Source organism: Stigmatopora argus, chromosome 1 (genome assembly GCF_051989625.1).
Source record: "Stigmatopora argus isolate UIUO_Sarg chromosome 1, RoL_Sarg_1.0, whole genome shotgun sequence".
Lineage (NCBI taxonomy): Eukaryota > Metazoa > Chordata > Actinopteri > Syngnathiformes > Syngnathidae > Stigmatopora > Stigmatopora argus.
The window spans coordinates 17979918-17998417 of record NC_135387.1 but is presented as its reverse complement, the minus strand read 5'-3'; the positions used below and the strand labels follow the sequence as shown (position 1 = coordinate 17998417).

The following is an 18500-nucleotide window of genomic DNA, read 5'->3' as shown; positions in this document are numbered from 1 at the left end:
TACAAGTGTTCAAAAGCAATAACTAATTGACTAACCCAGTTTGCGCCATCAAAACAGTCTGTGTAAACTAAAGGTTAAAAAAAGAGAGGACACTGGAGATGACAAGTGGGAAATCTAAAGGAGTACCTGCCGAAACCGTCTCCCAAAGAGTGTATGAGGCAAATACGCAAGATACTTTGGCAGCACTGATCCCCCCGCCCCACCCCCCGTTGATTCATGGGTAATTACATGCCCTCTGGAGATGTAAAAAGCTTATATGTGAGAAGGTAATGAAGGAGGATATAAAAGAAGTCATCAAAAGGAATACTTAAAATAGGACCTACAGAAATCAAAAGATTTGCTGGGTGAAAAAATAAAAACAGAAAGACTGCTGCTTCTGAAGAAGCCCTGCGGTAGTGGTGCTCTCAGTTAAACCACTCTATTTTGGACTATCTGGTGCATCGGTGTTTTTTAATCAGGTCTGTGAGCTCACTGAGAGGGTGTGAACATGGAAGGAATGGCTTTGGGGTAGCAATTATATAATATAAGCCATTTATGAAGGAAGAAATGTGTCCATTTGTTGACTTTGGAAAATTCCCATGTACAGATGTTTAAGTGAATTTCACAAATTGCAACTGAATTATTGTCCCTAACAAAATTTTCATTAACCTATATTATGCAGACAACAGCAATCCCATAGAAAAATCCAACAGATTGAGGCAGAAGGGTTTGCAGTATGCAGTAGACAATTACACTCACAATATAAACATTTGTAGCAAAGGGGAAACTACAACCATCACAGTGAAAGCATAAAGGTTGCAAGTGAAACTGCATGACCTCTATTTTAGATATGGCCAGAGAAGACTGGTGGATCAGTCGTGCTCTTGTACTGCTGGGTAAGATATGTTTTATATATTGGTCTAGTATTTGTCAAATATGAGGCCAAATATGAGATTACTGTTGATGCTTCAAGGCCAATGTGCGTCTCCCGGTGATAGAATTTACCCAGAGTTGGTCAAAAGCACGTTCTTAATTAGTTCACCGTTTGTTGGGTGGTTGGCAAGCTGCTCTCTAGACTTTTTAAACAATTGTACAGCAAGCACAGCATTGGGATACTCTGCTGTAGCATTGATTCATTCATTTTTCATACCACTTTACCTCATAGGGGTCGAATGGTCGCTGAAGCCTATCGCAAATAACTCTGGGTAGGCTAATTATGTAGGCTTATATACACATTTACTCAAGCACCCTTTGAAAACAGGAAACATGCAAAAAAATTCTTCCAAATGCATCTGTATTTGATCAACATATGCGTGTTTGCTAAGCAAATGTAGTTTCACTGGTATCGACAAATCGAGCTGTGGGTTTTAACTTGGATTCGGCTATCAAATTGACTCATCATCCTTCTAAAGTATCTCGGAGGCCAATTCCATCAAGAAATCAATGATTAATGGTTGCTGGCGCAATCATTTTGGGAGCAAGAGCATATTGATATAAATGTCCCCCGAGTCGCCGGAAACACATTGGCATCCTTAACCGCAGCAATGTCTTTAGCGGTCTGCTCAATATAATCAGACACAGTGATTTTGTGTTGTTCTGAGATACAAATGGGTATCTACACTGTTTCCAAATATTAGGCATGTTGGTTGTACATATTTTTACAGTATTTTCATCCAGTTCTTCCTGGTACTTCCCTCCACTAGCTACCACTCCAACATTTTTTTTAACATAAATACTATTAACATTGTGCTCAGCTTTTATAATAAAAGAAATATATTACATTTTAGTCTAAACATGAATAGCCCCAAAAAGGAAGATGCTAGTTTGAAAAACTCATTGACAATGCAAATCAATATCTAATTAAAAGCTGAACATTAAGGCGCTTGTGGAGGAGAATCAATACTACCTTGGAGATTATTTCTTCACCTGTCATTTGCATGCTTCCCCCGTAATGGTTCTTCACTTAGAGAATTTATTAGCATTTTTTTTGTTGCCTTAAAGTCAGCACTTTTCTAAAGACTTAGACCGGCCTCGCCAGAGTTCATTACTCAGCCTAAGCTTTGTTGCATTTACACCACAAAAACGTAATATTGCCTCTGAAGGCATCTTTTGTTTCAAATGAGTGCCTTTCTTTAAGTGCAATTCAAAGACAAGGACTAGAACTTGAATGGCATCACAAATCAGGGAAGTGATGCAGCAAACTTGTGAAAAGTCATAGATTTGAAAGGGTCATTTACCGGGCAATTTTATACAATATTTCTGCCAATTTTTATCTATTTCTTATTTTGTTCAATGTAAAGTTGAAGAAGCTTTTTGTTGGAGAAGTTCATTCCATTCAATATTCATGCAATGACTTGCTCACTGGTGTGATTACATATATTCAAAGACACTGGGATTCATTCTCACATCTTAGGGATGTTCATTTTGAGTGCCTCCTGGACTTGACTGGTGTTGCTAGAATTTCCAATAATTCAAAACTGTCAATGGCCAGCTCATACATGAGGATGGAGCTGAACTGTGCCACGTTTGGACAGCTCCATTTATCAAGTACTAAAAGCGAAGTAGAAAAGATGCAGTCGGTCATCTTTCACACTGTCACACGGTGAGAGCAGGACGGTTTACTTGAATTTGTTATTGTCTTACTCGCCCTGCCCCATGATATTGCCACTATAGGAAATAAGTGACTAACTCACCTTTAATGATGAATACACCACTGATTTTTAACATGCAAGAACATCTGCAGCATAACTTGGAGTGAAAAACATTATAAAACATGAAGAACAAATGCAAAGAGACGACTGTACTAAATGAATCATTGTCACCTGGGACCTAAATTCCTTAAAAGTAAATTTTATTTGTGGAAAAACTGATATTTCCAGCTCATTGTGGTGAAATATAACACAAATTGTTAAAACAACTTGACAAAATAGTAGAGGACATTGAGGCGCAGGTATATGCATGAATATATGAATCCACTGATCGTGACAAGAAGACAAAACAGCTTGTTTTTGTGTGCTATTTTGTATGGGAGGCTCTATAGTAGGCATTATTTTTACTCAACCAACAGCACCATGCTATACTATGTATTTAATGCTAGTTCAAATATGTAGATTCAGGAAATCTAGTCCTTCTGATAAGATCCCAAAAATGTATATTATGGAATCTGGAGCGATTATGACTTTCACCATAGATACAGTTAAAAGAAAAATCCCCCTCCCTAAACTTTCCAAGCCAAATTAAAAAAAATCCTATTATGTTTGGTCCAAATGGGTCTAATTTATGGAAGGGTTAGACCGTTAGAGTTTTCCAATTTGAAATTTAGATAACTAGAATAGTGCAAGGGTCGCACCCTTGTGAGGACAAGCGGTACAGAAAATGAATGAATAGAATAGTGCACAACAGTGTATGACTTTAAATTGGATCAAAGCAAGTCAAGCCCATACTGATGATTAATGCACAGCCTCCAAAAACCCTGGACCAAGTGAATGTTGTTTGAAGATCTCGTTCCTATAAGTTTTTAATTTTTGATAGAGAAGCAGCATGTTTGCTAAAAATCAAAACAAATATGCTGGTGAATGAACTTTTTCTCATATTGTCAAATGATCACCTGATCAGCAAGCTGTCCAAAACCCTCATAACGATTCCAATTATTTGATTCAGGTGTGTTGGAGGAGAGAGAGGTGCAAAACAGACTGGATAGGGGTGCTTGAGGACTGGATTGTGATTTTTGGTACATGGATATCATTGCTAAGTAAAGGTAAGAATGGCTTTTTTTATACACAAAGAATGAAAATATGAGATTTTAAACAGACAGTTAACTGCTGCTAACAAATTGTGACTGGAAGGGACATATGTTTGCAAATTTGATTGATGATGTCAGTGTCCCCCAAGCCATGAGCCTCACTGAACTGGGTAATACGCTAACCTGTTGTTTAAAATGGCTGCAAAAGGTGTATTTAAATTGTGTGCATTGGATGCAATTACTGTAATGATTAAGCTGAATTGACAGAAAGTGTGCTGAATTCTGGGGTTCTCTAACCAACCCTTGTTTTTTTGTTCTGCTACTCAGAAGTTTCATGAGCTCCCTTGGTCAGCACTTTTCACTTCACCAAAATTTTAATCACTGCTCTGTAATTTAAAAAAAAAACCATACACACATTTGAAAAGAACACATGCAAAGAAGGGAACACTTGAATTGTTCCAGTGTAAACAAGAATTATTCTGTGATGTTAAATCACAGTTCATTTTGTGTTTTCTTTGCTGGATTACCCATGCATAACTTCAGTTTGGAGAAAATGATTAGTTATGTTTGAATTATTCATAGTATGGTATTTAGGTACAAGATTAAGATGAAGAGGAAAGTTACTCTTTAGCAAGAAGAGGACATATGTCATTTATAGATGAAAGTGGCAGCAGCCGTGGTTGATATAGAAATGATTAATGTGCATCTGTGAAAAGAAGCATCAGTGGTAGACTTGTGCCTTTTGATAATATATTGATGAACATTGCCAAGGATAGATAGATATATAGAGAGATAGAGGGATAGCTGGCTGGCTGGCTGGCTGGCTGGCTGGCTGGATGGATGGATGGATGGATGGATGGATGGATGGATGGATGGATGGATGACTAGATAGATGGATGGATGGATAGTCGCAGTTAATGTAGACTAGACATAGCCGCGATAATCGAAAAATCACAAAGTAGGGTCACCCCTATTATAACCCCTTTTTTTTTCTTCAAGGCTGAGTCCTAGTAGCAAGAATGGCTTCCGCTTACGAGTTTCAGCATGGATTTTCTCATTTTTATGAACTTAAAAAATATATATTTAACAATAACAGAAAAAAAAGCGGGGTTATAAGAAGTGAATTTGCAATAAGTGAAGCCGCGATAAAAGACATTTTAAACTGTACAATGGATAATGTATGTTTTTGGGACAAGCATGGGGAGAAGATGCAAACTTCACAAAGAAAGATGGGAACTATCTGGCTTTTAACCTCAGGGTAGCCAAAGTGGTTAAAGTGGCTCTGTAAATACGCCTCTGTAAATAGTCAATCCAGTGATGTGGTGAAAAATATGCAATATAAAATTACAAATTATTTAAAAAAAATCTGCAGTACAGTGAGATGGCAACAAATGAAAGAGAATACGACTATTCTTTTGTCTTTTCATGATGCTTTGATTTTGCTCCATTTGTCACTCCACATTCTTTGGACTGACACACAGACACATACAAACATTTTGGAGATGACTTTAACATTCTTCTAGTTCAGCGCTTGGTTAAAATTGCCATGATCAAAACTCATACGTATCGAGCTTGATAAATATTGCTGCAGCAAAGCCCTTGAACAAATGTTGAGTAACGTAGCGGCTCACTGATGTTGCTAAAATCATCTTCATGCTATGCACAAGGGGTCATTTACATTGCAAAGGGAGTGTAAAAAAATCTCAGCTCAATCTTTCCCACTAAATTACCCTGGCAGATATCAAACAATCATTGAGCCGAGTGATAATTGTAGCTGCCAGGCGCAATACTCAGTAGGTCATCTCCAGAGAGTCTGGCTGCCATAAAGAAATGATCACCACTCCAACCTACCTCTCCATTTTCCCTTGCTTTAAAGAATATAATTAAGTATATTTAAAAAAATAATAAAATAAAATAAAAATGTTCAGCCTGAGGATTGCCGGTGTGATAGCAAAATACCCTATGGCTAAATGTACTGCCAATCACAGCTGGAGGATGACTGGATAATGGTGATAATTTCAATATGCCATATGGATTGTTGATTCTTCAAAATTAATATAATTCTTATTTTGATATTGAGTCATAATAAAGCTCTTAAAGATTTAGGTACATCTGTGAAGTGCAGTTACAAATCTTGCTCATCTTTCAATTTGTCATTTACAAAGATTGAAATCAAACCAGTTCAGGATGTATGTAAAATAATATACATATTTTTTATTATTATTATTTTTTTTTTAAATTAACGGTGACTTTGGAAACAGGCAGTTTAACACTTTTAACCTGCAGTAAATTTCTGTGGTTTGGACTAAACAAGCAATTATAGTATACACGTAAAGATAATAGTTTACCAATAGGTTATTAGTTTTCTTGTTGTTTACAATGATATTGACTTGCTATACTCACAGTGAAATGCATGAATGTAACTGGATTTCATAGCAAAGGTTGTAGTTATTGGCTACATTTACAGTCAGACAATGTAGTATATGAATTTACATGAGCGAGCGTACAGGGTTCTAAATCCGTTGGCATATTCCTTTGCAACGTCTGATGCATGCCAACTTCATCTTGGATAGAGAATGTCATGATTTAAGTCGTTGACAATTTTCACCAAATCCCGCCAACACATACTTACACTCACACTACACACTTCTTTTTGATGAATAAAAACATGGTCAATTTACACTTGTAAACACAAATTATTCGGATGCTCTTTGATACAAAATTCTATCACCGAGGACAATGTGGATAAGCAGCAGGTGGGCAAATAGGGGATTCTGTTTTTTGTAAGATGCTCGTATGCCAATCAGCAGGAGGCCAAGACACTAAAATTGAAAGATAGCTTGCATGTCACCTGATGGGATGGACTCGCCAAATTATTTATTGATAATAATTGATTTCGCCTATCACTCGTATTGTGAAAAAAACAGTGCCTGACTGTTTTTGAAGTTATTGGATTGACTCTGTTCTGAAATGATCCTGCTCTCTTTTTTCAGACACCCTATCGATGGGATCCGTTTAAAAAAAAAAAAAAACGCTTCCTTCTCCTTTACATATATAAATTGATTATATGATAGCAAAGCTCACCTACATGACACTTCGAAAGAAATCCAACCGACTGCCAGGGTAAAAAGAGAAAGTAGAATCGCTCGAAGAAGGACGTTCTTTGCATTTTCAAACCCAATATTCCAGTGAAAATACACCAAATACGATATATTAAGCTATGACTTATGATATAAGAGAGCATCTTCAAAACCGCCGTTTGCTGACAATTGAAACTAATACATTAAAATAACGTTTGAAAAATTACCAGTTTTTGTGTTATGTCTCTAATTTAATGTTTAATTATTATCATAAAGTTTTCATGTTCCAAACAAACTAGCCAGATAGAGATTGGAGAGAAAGAGTCTGGAACTCACTCAAGTATTATCTTTATTAGTCAGAATCAAGTGACAAATTTAATTCCCACACATTATTTCCACTTCTTTTTTAGTTGGGATTTGTCATTTTGTTTTGGGTTCTGCATATGTATGGACCAGTCCTCCACCTATTTAAAAACAAATGTATGGCCTGTTATGTTCAATTTTATTACTGTATTTTAAAAACGATTTCATTTTGAATCCCAGTGATCAACAAGACATACATAGCTTCTGTATCTAATACACCACTTATAATACTGCTATGTTCTTTGAGACATAATAGCGATTAACCTTGGGACCAGAAAGCAGGACCTTTCCTACAATCAGGCACTCAAAGTCATTTGCACCCTTACAATATTGGCCAGTCAAGTAGTTTGAGCCTTAAGATCACACCAACCGATTGGAACATGTGGTTAATGGCTCTCGAGGCTAGTCAATAATTGGACCGAAGGAGCAGGAGAGCCTCGGAATGGTTTGACAAAGCACTCTTAGGACCAGAAACTTTCTGTCTCTCTGATCCCATCATCAGTCTATAGCTCAACTCCAGCTTGTCATGTCTAATCTATTTTATGTGCAGAGCGCTGTCACCTTTTAGATTTGTACTTTAACCAATATATCACCGAGCTGACAGAACGGAAAGGGGACTCGATTATACAGCATAATAGGAAGAGCGCTCTAAATTCCAGGGGCACATCAGCACTTGCTAATTCAGCATTCTAACCAAGCCTGAAACCAAACATCCATACCAGTTAACTGCGCAATTTATTCACCTTGGTTGTTCTCCTCAGGCCAGTTGACTGAGGATCATGCGGCGGCATGTAAATGAAGGCCCTTTGGTGTCACAAGACTAAATGAGCCTTGTGGTTTTCGATCCCTCTACACCTAAACTTGACAGGCTGTTCTGAATGCTTGTGCCCTTTGCCCCTGAAGCCTCTTATACATCTGCATGTGATTGATGTAGCATGTAATAGATTTAATCATTTATTGCCATCATATTTTTTATATACTATACTATAATTCTTTGCTCAGCTGACTAGAAAGATAGTGCAGTTTATTTTATCGAAACAACACTGTAGTGCAACATCAGGATTTCTACGAGAGATTTTGGCCTTTTTGCACAAACGATGTTTAATTGCCATGAGCAAAAATGCTCTGCAACAGATATCAAACGGTGTCGATAAAAGCAAAGCACCTTGACTCAGAATTGCCCCAGCTGTCGAGTTCTCCCTTGAATTGTCTTCCTTTTTGTTATTCTGTAGTTTTTGTTGTTGTTGGTGGTGTTTCTGTATTCTTCTCTTGCCCTGCATGAAAGTGGCAAAGTTAGAAAACAATTCTTGGAAAAAAATTGCGTCAAGCTGTTAATTTCTATCACAAGTTGAGGTTTACTGTGCAATGACAAATGAGGAAAAAAATAAATATCTTAAGCCAAACACACAACACAAGAGTTTCTGAACCCTTGCTAATATCATCAATAGGATAAATTTCCTTTTTCTTTATTAAAAGAGCCTTCATGTGATCCCTGCTTCAGGGGTAAAGCTAGCTTTTGATTTTTGGGTCTCTACTCAGGGAAAGCCACAGGCTTGGAAAATTTCCATGTGAGTCTAAAATAAAGGAAGAACTTAGCTGGCACTGTGTAGGCTATTTAGAATTTGCACCAATAATAAACTAACCTCGGTCTTGGTTCCTAACATGGATGTACCAACTTGGCCTGTGATCACATTTTTATTTTCCACCAATAATAACATTTTCTTCAACAAATGAAACCCTCAATATTGGTCATTCATTCATCAATTTCAGATCACATCATTTTTTTATTGTTCATCAAAGAACATATATTTCACTACGTCTTAATATAAAAAAGTATATAGAAAACCTGCGGTTCCTTTGCCAAAATGGCCATGCTCGACGGTTACAGTGTCTGAAAATGCCCTGAAAAGAAACCTGGCAAATGCATCTTAAACGCAGTAATCCACAAAGCTAACAAGTCCTAAACAATAGGAGCTTTGCAATGATAAATTAAATGGTGAGTGGATTATGGCAACCAGAGTGGAAAAACCTAACAAATAATCCGGCAAATATACCATGTCTGTTCTGATTACCCCAGCACGGAAAGCACATCTGCTCTTGATCCAATCGATTTGATTTAATTAAATTTGAAGGTGAGGTCTTGCAAGACTGCAGTTGGGTAAATCTTTTCACACCTGGGCTACATCAAAACACAAAAGCTTCGACAAATCCAGGCCTTTGGGAAGAAATCCCTCCTGCTGTTCATTTGTTTGGTTTGTTATTTTGTGAAGAAGAAAAAAATCCAAATGTATACTTGAAAAGCCTTTTTCCAAAAAGGTGATTAATAGCATTTAAAATAAAAAGCTGAGCATTGAAATCATGTGTGGCTCCAGTTTCCTCCCAAGTCCCCAAAACATGGATAGTAGGCTAATTAATTGGACACTCCAAATTCTCCATAGGTCTGATAGTGAGAGTGAAAGGTTGTTTGACTCCATGTGCCCTGCGATTGCCTGGCAACCGATTCACTGCCATAATTAGTGGCAATAGGCTTCAGCACCTCCGCGACCTTCGTGAGGATAAGTGGCTTCGAACATAAATGAATGAATAGCAATGATGATGATAATACATATAATTTAAAAAAATGACGTCACATGAAGATGACTTAGCGAGAGAGCAATTATCAAGCAGAGTGGGTAAACAAACCATTATTTCAAAGCCGTATGCTTGCTATTTTTCAGTGAGGGATATGAGTGGTGGTTCTGAGAAAAAGTATTTTTTAACAGATGCAGACAATATTTGAAGATAGGACCCCATCAATACTCATTCACTGCCAGATTTTTAGCATACACACAGCATCTAAACAATGGATTGCTTGATCATTTTGAATGACTTTCAAGAATTACAACACACTTATGACTAATGTATATGTTTTTTTAATGTATTTGTCAATGTATTTTTTTTCGCATTTCAATTCATTTAAATTAGTATGGTTGCTTTGAGATATGTATTATATGCATTATAAGCAAGTTAACTTGAAAACTCAAGGCAACCCTCCAAATAAATAGTCATAGTCAGGAATTACGATCAGAGTAGTTGACACTATACTCATTGGCAATCAGAGCTTACATCCACTTGGTACTCTGCTGATCATGAAAAACTAATCAAACAACAGATGCAGCCAAATGTTCATTATGGTTGTTATATGATAACGTTCACATTTATCAAATAATGTGCCTTCAACAGCTTGTTCTCTGGGTGTAATTCTGACTGAACTTTGGCTTGCTTCCCCTTGCTGCTGTGACAGTCCGCGCCAATACATCTTTTGATGGTAGCATCCCCATGAGATTCATTCTACCTAGAATGGTACAAGCCGGACTGCTCTCAGTGTGCAGAGCTCCAAATTGCATTTGGTGCCAAGTGATATGAATAAGTAGGGTTCATGCATTAGCCAACTGTGTTTCAGGCAGGATGACTTCACCATTGGTGGCAGCTCATTTGCTAGCATATAGTTTCAACCACAGGCCACACAGCAGTGTGTTGTTTCTTTAACCTGAATTCGGTGTGTGCAGTCTGGGTTTGATTCCCACTTGGTGGGAGTGTGATTATGAGCATGACTGGTTGTTTGTTTCATTGTGCACTGTGATTGGCTGGCAACCAATCTGGAGTGTCCCCCCGCCTGCTACTTATGGTTGGTTGGGATAGGCTCCAGGACCCGCCGTGACCCTTGTGCGGAAAAGCAGTACGGAAGAGGAATGAATGAATGCAATGCTTCTATTACCTGCCGCGACCCATCCTTGCTGGATATACCGCTTATGGATCGAAGTCAATACATTTCAGTCACGTGGTTTGTGGAATTCACAACAAGATGTGTAATCCGGTCAATAGGTATTGTGACCCACTCCTTGTGAGAGAATGGCTCCAGTTGTCTTTGTTTTGAGGAGAGCATCACAAATGAAAAAAGAAACATTTCACACCACAGGCGTAAATACACAGGATTTCAGGGCAGAAATAGGAAATTGTTTCTGGATAAGGACACAGGTGAATCCCACCCTCTACAAACACATTTTTAATCTAACAGTCTAACAAAGGAACGCAGCAACATCTTGGCTAACAATACTTAAGTAGTAGTAGTGAGAGAGAGAGATTAAAAACAGGAGGAAGCCCACATTTTTTTGAATCTCAACAAAATGCAATCATAGGTGGTCAAGTTTGTTTCTAGGCTTATACATGATTTCTTCGCTGGAGGACAGAGTGATTTTTTCTTTTTCTTTTTCTCTTCTTCAGTATTATTTGATTTAATAGAGAAGACAATTGAGGACTGGGGCAATCCATGTGTGTTTTAGTTGGGAGTGAAGGTTAAAACCCATCTCTGGTTCAACCATTACTGCAAAGGGAATTAAGACCAAATAAGATGGACCAGTAGCCTCTGAATGAAAGGTCATGATTAGATTTCAAGGTATGAAACAGAGCGCTATATATTTGGCGGAAGAAACCCAATTTGTTGCCTCCCGCAGCTGGCAAATGAAATGCTGCTTGCTGCCCTGCTATGAGCCAGCCAACATTCATCACCTTGCATCATCTTTTCATTTGGCGATGCAGGAGCAAGACTGAATGACACCTGGTAGAGACCAATAAGTCCCATGAGCTTTAAAGTTACACTATCACCTCAGAGGCAACTTTACAGAATTCAATATATGGGAGCCACAACGTTCAGTTCCTTGGTACAATAAATCCCCCCAAAAAGTACAAAACACAGTTTTACTCCCATTTCGCCATAGCCCAGTCAGTGATGTAGCGGAAGATAGGCTTCTACATGCGTGGCGTGGCCACTGCCATTTAGTTTCATTATTTCATTATTTTTTTTACCCCCAAGAAAGATGAGGATCAGCTGATAAGTAGCCTATTCTATTGTTTTGTTCAAAACATTTTTACTGAAGAAATTAACAAGTGAGGGCGGTACACGGTCGATTGGTCGCCGGTCTTTTGGTCGCCGGTCTTTTGGTTGCCCGGAAGGTAAGTGATAATTACCATTTAAATTGTTGCTCAAATTCCCTAAATACAAACTGCGTATTACTATTTAGTCATACTTCATGCCCTAGTAATTATTAGGCTAAAGAAAAGCTCCAAATTTCCCGGACTTTTATTGTTTTTTGTTGGAGAACTTGTTAAGACCCTGACTGACGTAGCTTCTTAAAGGGACAACGCATGTACATACAAACTCTTATACACTCACACGTCGGCTCAGTGAAACTGCTCATGGCCATTGTTGGCTTTTATTGATGCGTAGACCATGTTGTTTTGGTCGTCGGTGTTTTGGTCGTCGGTGTTTTGGTCGTCGGTGTTTTGGTCGCCGGTCTTTTGGTCGCCCGTTGTCGTGGTCGGGTCAACCAAAAGACCGGCGACCAAAAGACCGGCGACCAAAAGACCGGCGACCAAAAGACCGGCGACCAAAAGACCGGCGACCAAAAGACCGGCGACCAAAAGACCGGCGACCAAAAGACCGGCGACCAAAAGACCGGCGACCAAAAGACCGGCGACCAAAAGACCGGTGACCAAAAGACGGTGAACAAAAGACCGGCGACCAATCGACCGCACACGAGTGACGGCAGGGCTAAACACTAGGCTTTGGCTGCCGTTGTTGGCCCTAGCGTTGCCAAAAGCATGCCAGTGAAAAAAATCCCTGTTTTCACCATTTTAGATGATAAATTATTAGTTTTTCAATTACTATGCTTGCTTGAGTTTAATTTAGGAAATGTAAGATATTTACCATTCATTGGGTGCCTGATATCTGATGTTAAAGGAGCCTAAGGTGCTTCCTGGAATCCTTACCTTTTTAAAACCGGTTTCAGCTGTGCAGCGTGGCAACGTAACATAAATTATCTTCCTTGTACAATTTCAATAGTGGCGGCAAGGTGAATGGGTGGTTAGCACGTCTGCCTCACAGTTTTGAGATCAAGGGGTTCAATCCCGATGGGTCCGGACCTACCTTTGTGGAGTTTGCATGTTCTCCCCGTGTCCGTGTTGATTTTCTCCAGGTACTCTGGTTTCATCCCACATCCTAAAAACATGGGTGGTAGGCTGTGTGTGCGTCAATGGTTGTTCGTCTCCGTATGCCCTTTGATTGGCAGGCAACCAATTCAGTGTTGGGCAGTCCAGCGCCTCCATGACTTTGACGAGGATTAGCGCAACGTAAAATGAATTATAAATTCATTTATATTTGAATACTCTTTGACTAGATTCTATCATTTAATTTGTGTGAAAAAATGAGATAGTGGGACTTTCGGGTCCGCTTATTTAGTCTGCAGATTATCTGTGAAATCTGATTTAACAGGCAAGTTAAAATCTAACATTTGTCCATGTATTAGCATATATTTTTTTAAAAGCTAGTACCATGATTGTTAAATTTATGAATTTTCTCATTGGTTAAGAGTTGTGAGCCGTATAGGAATCATTCATTGAGCTACGCTAAGAAGTATTCAAATAAGAGATTTTTTTTATTTTTTATTATTAAGGTTGAAATAAAATCGTTTAAAATCAAATCTTTCAATTTCAATTCCTCTCCCATGGAGGGAAGGATCATTTAAGCGGGTTATGTTCAGTTACGATACGGGCAGCGTTAAACTTATTGATATGTTCCAGTTACAAGCTATCAATTGGCAGATATTTTTATGTTTATGTTGCAAGGCAAAATTTGAGGTATGAGGGACTCTCAGTTTTGTTACTGCGCAATTCGGATGAAAACAAAATGGATCAGTTAATGTACAATACTGTAATATCCAGTGCTTGAGCATTACAGTATGTTCAGCTTTTATAGTGTGTTAAACCAGTTAATTTGTTTTGCACTCTTTTATTATATTTTGATACAATAAAAGCCTACTCCTCTGTCAAAACTGCGAAATAATACATCTAAAGATCAAGTGAAAAAACTTGAATGCATTCTTAGACTGTGCAATAGTTTAGAATTCACTTAGCCGGGATGTGACTTTTTATACCTTTATACTATTATTTATGTTTTTTACTGGGAAAACACACTTTGAAAACCTTGGAGTAGCACCACCAATTTCGTTATACGCAGCTGTGTATGATGACAATAAAGGCTTTTGAATTGAATTGAAGTGAATACAAAAGCTCAATATCAAGTTTGAAGGACAATCTGTTAGTGAAATATGACTTCAAGTGAAACAGGTGCAGTTGGTGAAGGCTAACTACATTAGAGCATGGCTGGGTGGCAAATGATTAGCCGAGATATAATTAATTCTCACAACTCTCTTACTCTTTCAAGCAAACGACGTGATGTGATTTTCAAGTCGTTTTTGGGCTTGTCCCAACAGGTTGATTGTTTGCCAAAGAACGGCGTTACCAGAGAAAGCTTTTGTTCGTCGGCACATATTGTGCAAACCTATGGACGGCCAGAGGGGTTTTGGTCTTTTGTCATATATTTGCTGCATTTTCTGCATACACATATCAAGTGGGTGGGATGAGCAGACCCTCTGTTGGATCAAACAGCATCCCCACTGCCGAACGAGCAGCTTTCACGAGTAAAATAAAAATAAAGGGTGAAAAACGATCCAAGGACCTGGTGTCATTTGTGGAAAAAATGGGACACATTTAAAGCTTAAAGCCAATAAAAATCATTTGTCTTTGATTTTTTTTCCCCTCTCTCCTTATAGAAAATACTTTGATCTTTTATTAAAAACTTTGCAGAAAAACTTTATACATGTGTCCAGCCAGAAATAGTATCTCTATAATCACTTAAGGCAAAATAGCAAACAAATAGTGTATATAAGAAAACTAACAAATTTGAAATTTCCTTATTTGCTTGTTTTTGTTTTCTTAAATAGATTTAGCAGATGTCCTTTCTTCCCTGTTGAGCATAATTTATGCAAAACAAAAAACATTGATGGGTTCCTCTGCATTCATTTCATTATAATAAATAGAATATTATTTACATTCATTCACTTCCTTTGTAACCCAAAATATATCACAAGCTTGACAAAATACTTTACATATTGCTAGCATATGAGTAGAATTCAAACTATATAACATATATTGTCACATTTATTCCTATACAAATAATATTGGTACTGCTTTAAAAAAATCATATTTCTGGCTACTTTGCAGGCAGAAATAAATAACATGAATACAATTGCAAATACCCCCAACTCATAAAAAAAGAAATAACTGAGAGCAGGTCAAATTAGTTGTCACTTGTCAAGTCTGGAATTGAGATAAAACTTGCTTGCAGACATTCTGCATTAACACATGTCACAAAACAATATAACTATTTACATCATAGCTCAGAGGCCCAAAATGCACAACTCTCAAAGGCTTGTTTTGGTTGAGCTGGGGAGGAAAAAAACTAAGGGGAACAGAATGATGTTTTATCTATATACAGTATTTGAGTATCTGAGCACCTCAACAGAAAGCTCAGAATGAAACTGCCAAACTAAAAACACCAGGAGGATTATGAATTATCCTCTTTTTTTTTTTATCGCCACTATTTTTGAAGTCATCTTTTGTTACCCAGTAAGGAGAATGAAACATTTATAATCAACAAGGAGATTCCAGAAGCATTCTCTGTATTCCTGTTGCGGCAATGCATTAGTTTTCTTAATTTTTTTCCATTTTTTTTTTGGTAGATGAATAGAAAGTCAGTCATAAACTTTTTTTGTTTTTCTGCTGATAAAACACCAAGATGGTTAGCTCCAAATATTTATTACTGTAGTGACATTCACAATTCATATTTTCTTTGTTAAAAAGACATCAATTGACTATATATGCTTTGTCATGAAGGCAGTGTAGCAAAATAGCTTCTATCATAAATTTTGGAGTCTGTGCTTCACATAGACCCTCACTTCCATTTGCCTTTGTCAAGTCACTTCTTGGTCTCAGTGGGAATCTGGGGCTGTCCAATCCCAGGAGAGCTATACCCGTGTGGTGGAGTGGCCATGTGGCAGGGTGCTACTGTTCTGGCTGCCCCCAAAAGTATTGAAGTTGTGCAGTGGCTGCATGCCAGCCAGCGAGTTTGGAATCATGGTGATGGTGCTGGGCGTCATCAGCGGTATGTCGTCGGGCGAACGGCGCAGCGTAAGGGTGTAGTCGGGCGGGCAATTGAGGCGGAGCGCGTCGTGGACTTGCATGGACTCCAGCTGATGTGCGTGCTCCAACTGCTGCTGCTTCATCTGCAGCGTCATTAACTCGTCGCTCTGCAGGTGAGCCACGTCGTTGGCAGAAGAGGGCGCGTCCACCGGCGTCGAGTTGTGCTGTGGGGTGGGGACGTGGCGCGTTGAATCGGCGCGACGCTTGTCTTTTTTGTAGTATAGTGCGGCGAAGGCCAGGATGTTCAAGAACAGGAGGGAGGCGCCCACGGCGATGGTGACGCTCAGTTCGGTGGAGTAGTCTCGCCTGGTCTCGATCAATACGGTCGATTCGTCGATGAAATCGTCGCTCTTGCGCTGGTCTGTGGTGCGCTTGGTGTTGCTGGAAGGCACCCCGGGATGGCGGGTGGTAGAGGGCCAGTTGTTTTTACCCGGGAAGCGCTTGGTGTAAGGGTACGGTGTGGTATCCTGTGGAGGTATTTTGGTTGTGGTTGACACGTATTGGAAAAACTCATTGATGTTGTGGAGATGTGGCACAAGCTCCAGCCAGAAGGCAACCTTGGTGGCACGGTAGTGGTCTCGGACTCGGGGTTTCAGACCAATGTGAAGGTAGAGCTGATCTTTGGGGTTATACTTGGTCCAAGCTACCTCCTCGAATCTGTTGGGCTTTGTGTGAATGAACTTTGTGTCCTGTGGTACTGGTTGATTTGGGTCACTGAAAAATATGACAAATCGCAAAGGCATTCAGCACAGTGGCAAAATAGGGACATTGCAATCAATATTGCCTAAAAGCTCTCATCCGTTGAAGCTACAGTATTTTATTTTATATTTATTATAAGTACTTTAAGCTCTGTCTTAAGAATGTTCAGCTCTGTGATGGAATTTAGGTGCACAGGAAGTGAGACCTAGCACAGCGAATAACAACTTCTATTTGGATTTAGGAATGATCGAAGTGATGTAGCCAGAGGAACGTGAAGTCCTGGTAGAGTGATGTACAGTCACCAGTTCAGAGGCGGTTGCCACACCACGTGTTCTTTCTCACTTAGAACACATCATAGCTTAGCAACTAAAGCTTCGTCAGTGTTTTTGTAGCACAAGCTTGTGTGTTGTTGCGCATCAGATTTATTTTTCTGCGGAAGGGAGGCTTGTTAATTTAATGCAATACTAGGAAATCATAAGAAACTTTAAGAGGTAATTTTGATACCTTCACACCGACAGCTCACTAACCATTAATTCAGCAATAAACATTACTCCCCCGTCTCATTGCTGACATTGCAGCCTTGCTGAGGCATAGTGGTCATCAAGCAACTGTCAAAAACCTATCTATCTGCACCATTAAAAGTAGTAGAGAAGATGTCAATATATCTTTTGAAAAAGAATTATTTGGGTATTTCTGAGCCAACTGCAAACGTTTCTGGATGCTGAAATGCAGCATTCTGAATGATTGAAGATAACAGATTATTGCACTTTTACACTATCGGAACAAAAACGTTTTCACTCAAAGTAATGCACAAACGATTTGTTAGGAGCATCATTAAAGTGCATCATTTTCTTTCCTTTTAAAAAGGACTGAATAGTTTACCTCTGTGGTAACCTTATTCCAGATTATGCATAACAGTTGTGATTTGCTAATATAAATCAATGTCCTAGAGTAGTTTCCCTCTAATTAGGTTTACCTGGGAGATCTAACCCGTTTGAGTTTAATGATTTATTGATACAGAGAGGATTAAAAAAAAAGCCGGGATTCAAATCCACATTGAAATGAATTCATATATGTAAACAATCCATATGAAAATGTTGGTATCTCTTGATATTGCTGTATTTTGGTCAGACTATCAGGTAACACTCTTTTGAGCACTGAAATTCGGCCGGCCGTAGCAGTAACCTAGAGCAGCATTAGCATTATCATTCTGACCCAGGCAGGCAAAACGTCTTGTTATGCATGATTTGCTGCAGAATTACTGTCATCTCCAGGAGTTGAGTGGAACAGCAGCGACCAGAATGTGCAGTGGGATGAGTAAAATCGTTGCACTTTGTTTAATGTAAGCACGCCTGTCGTACTCAACTTTGCCAAATGCGCCATCAATATTATAACGTATTATATCTGCAAGGCAGCATATCTACTAAATGTTTTGATTATTACAGGCTCTAACTATGAAATCTGTTTCTCTAAGCTAGAGTGTGGAGTGTTCGATAATAAAAAAAATGATTGCTCTACAACAGTGACTGCATTTGGCATCATAGGCACAGAGTTGCTAG

At 38.7% G+C, this 18500-nt stretch overlaps 1 protein-coding gene and 1 long non-coding RNA gene across 3 annotated transcripts in view; one reads left to right on the top strand and one right to left on the bottom strand.

Annotated features, from left to right (window-relative positions):
- Positions 1 to 3404: 3404 nt before the first annotated feature.
- Positions 3405 to 18500, top strand: part of LOC144077601 (uncharacterized) — a 36145-nt gene continuing 21049 nt past the window's right edge. The window contains exons 1-2 of the long non-coding RNA XR_013301054.1: positions 3405 to 3550; positions 3640 to 3736. This is a non-coding gene — a long non-coding RNA (uncharacterized LOC144077601). The remainder of the gene's footprint in view (positions 3551 to 3639; positions 3737 to 18500) is intronic.
- Positions 14742 to 18500, bottom strand: part of nlgn4xa (neuroligin 4 X-linked a) — a 38923-nt gene continuing 35164 nt past the window's right edge. For both annotated transcript variants that reach the window (XM_077605441.1, XM_077605449.1), the window contains one exon: positions 14742 to 16956. In XM_077605441.1, the coding sequence (XP_077461567.1) occupies positions 16068 to 16956 (889 nt within the window). In that variant the 3' untranslated portion in view covers positions 14742 to 16067. The remainder of the gene's footprint in view (positions 16957 to 18500) is intronic.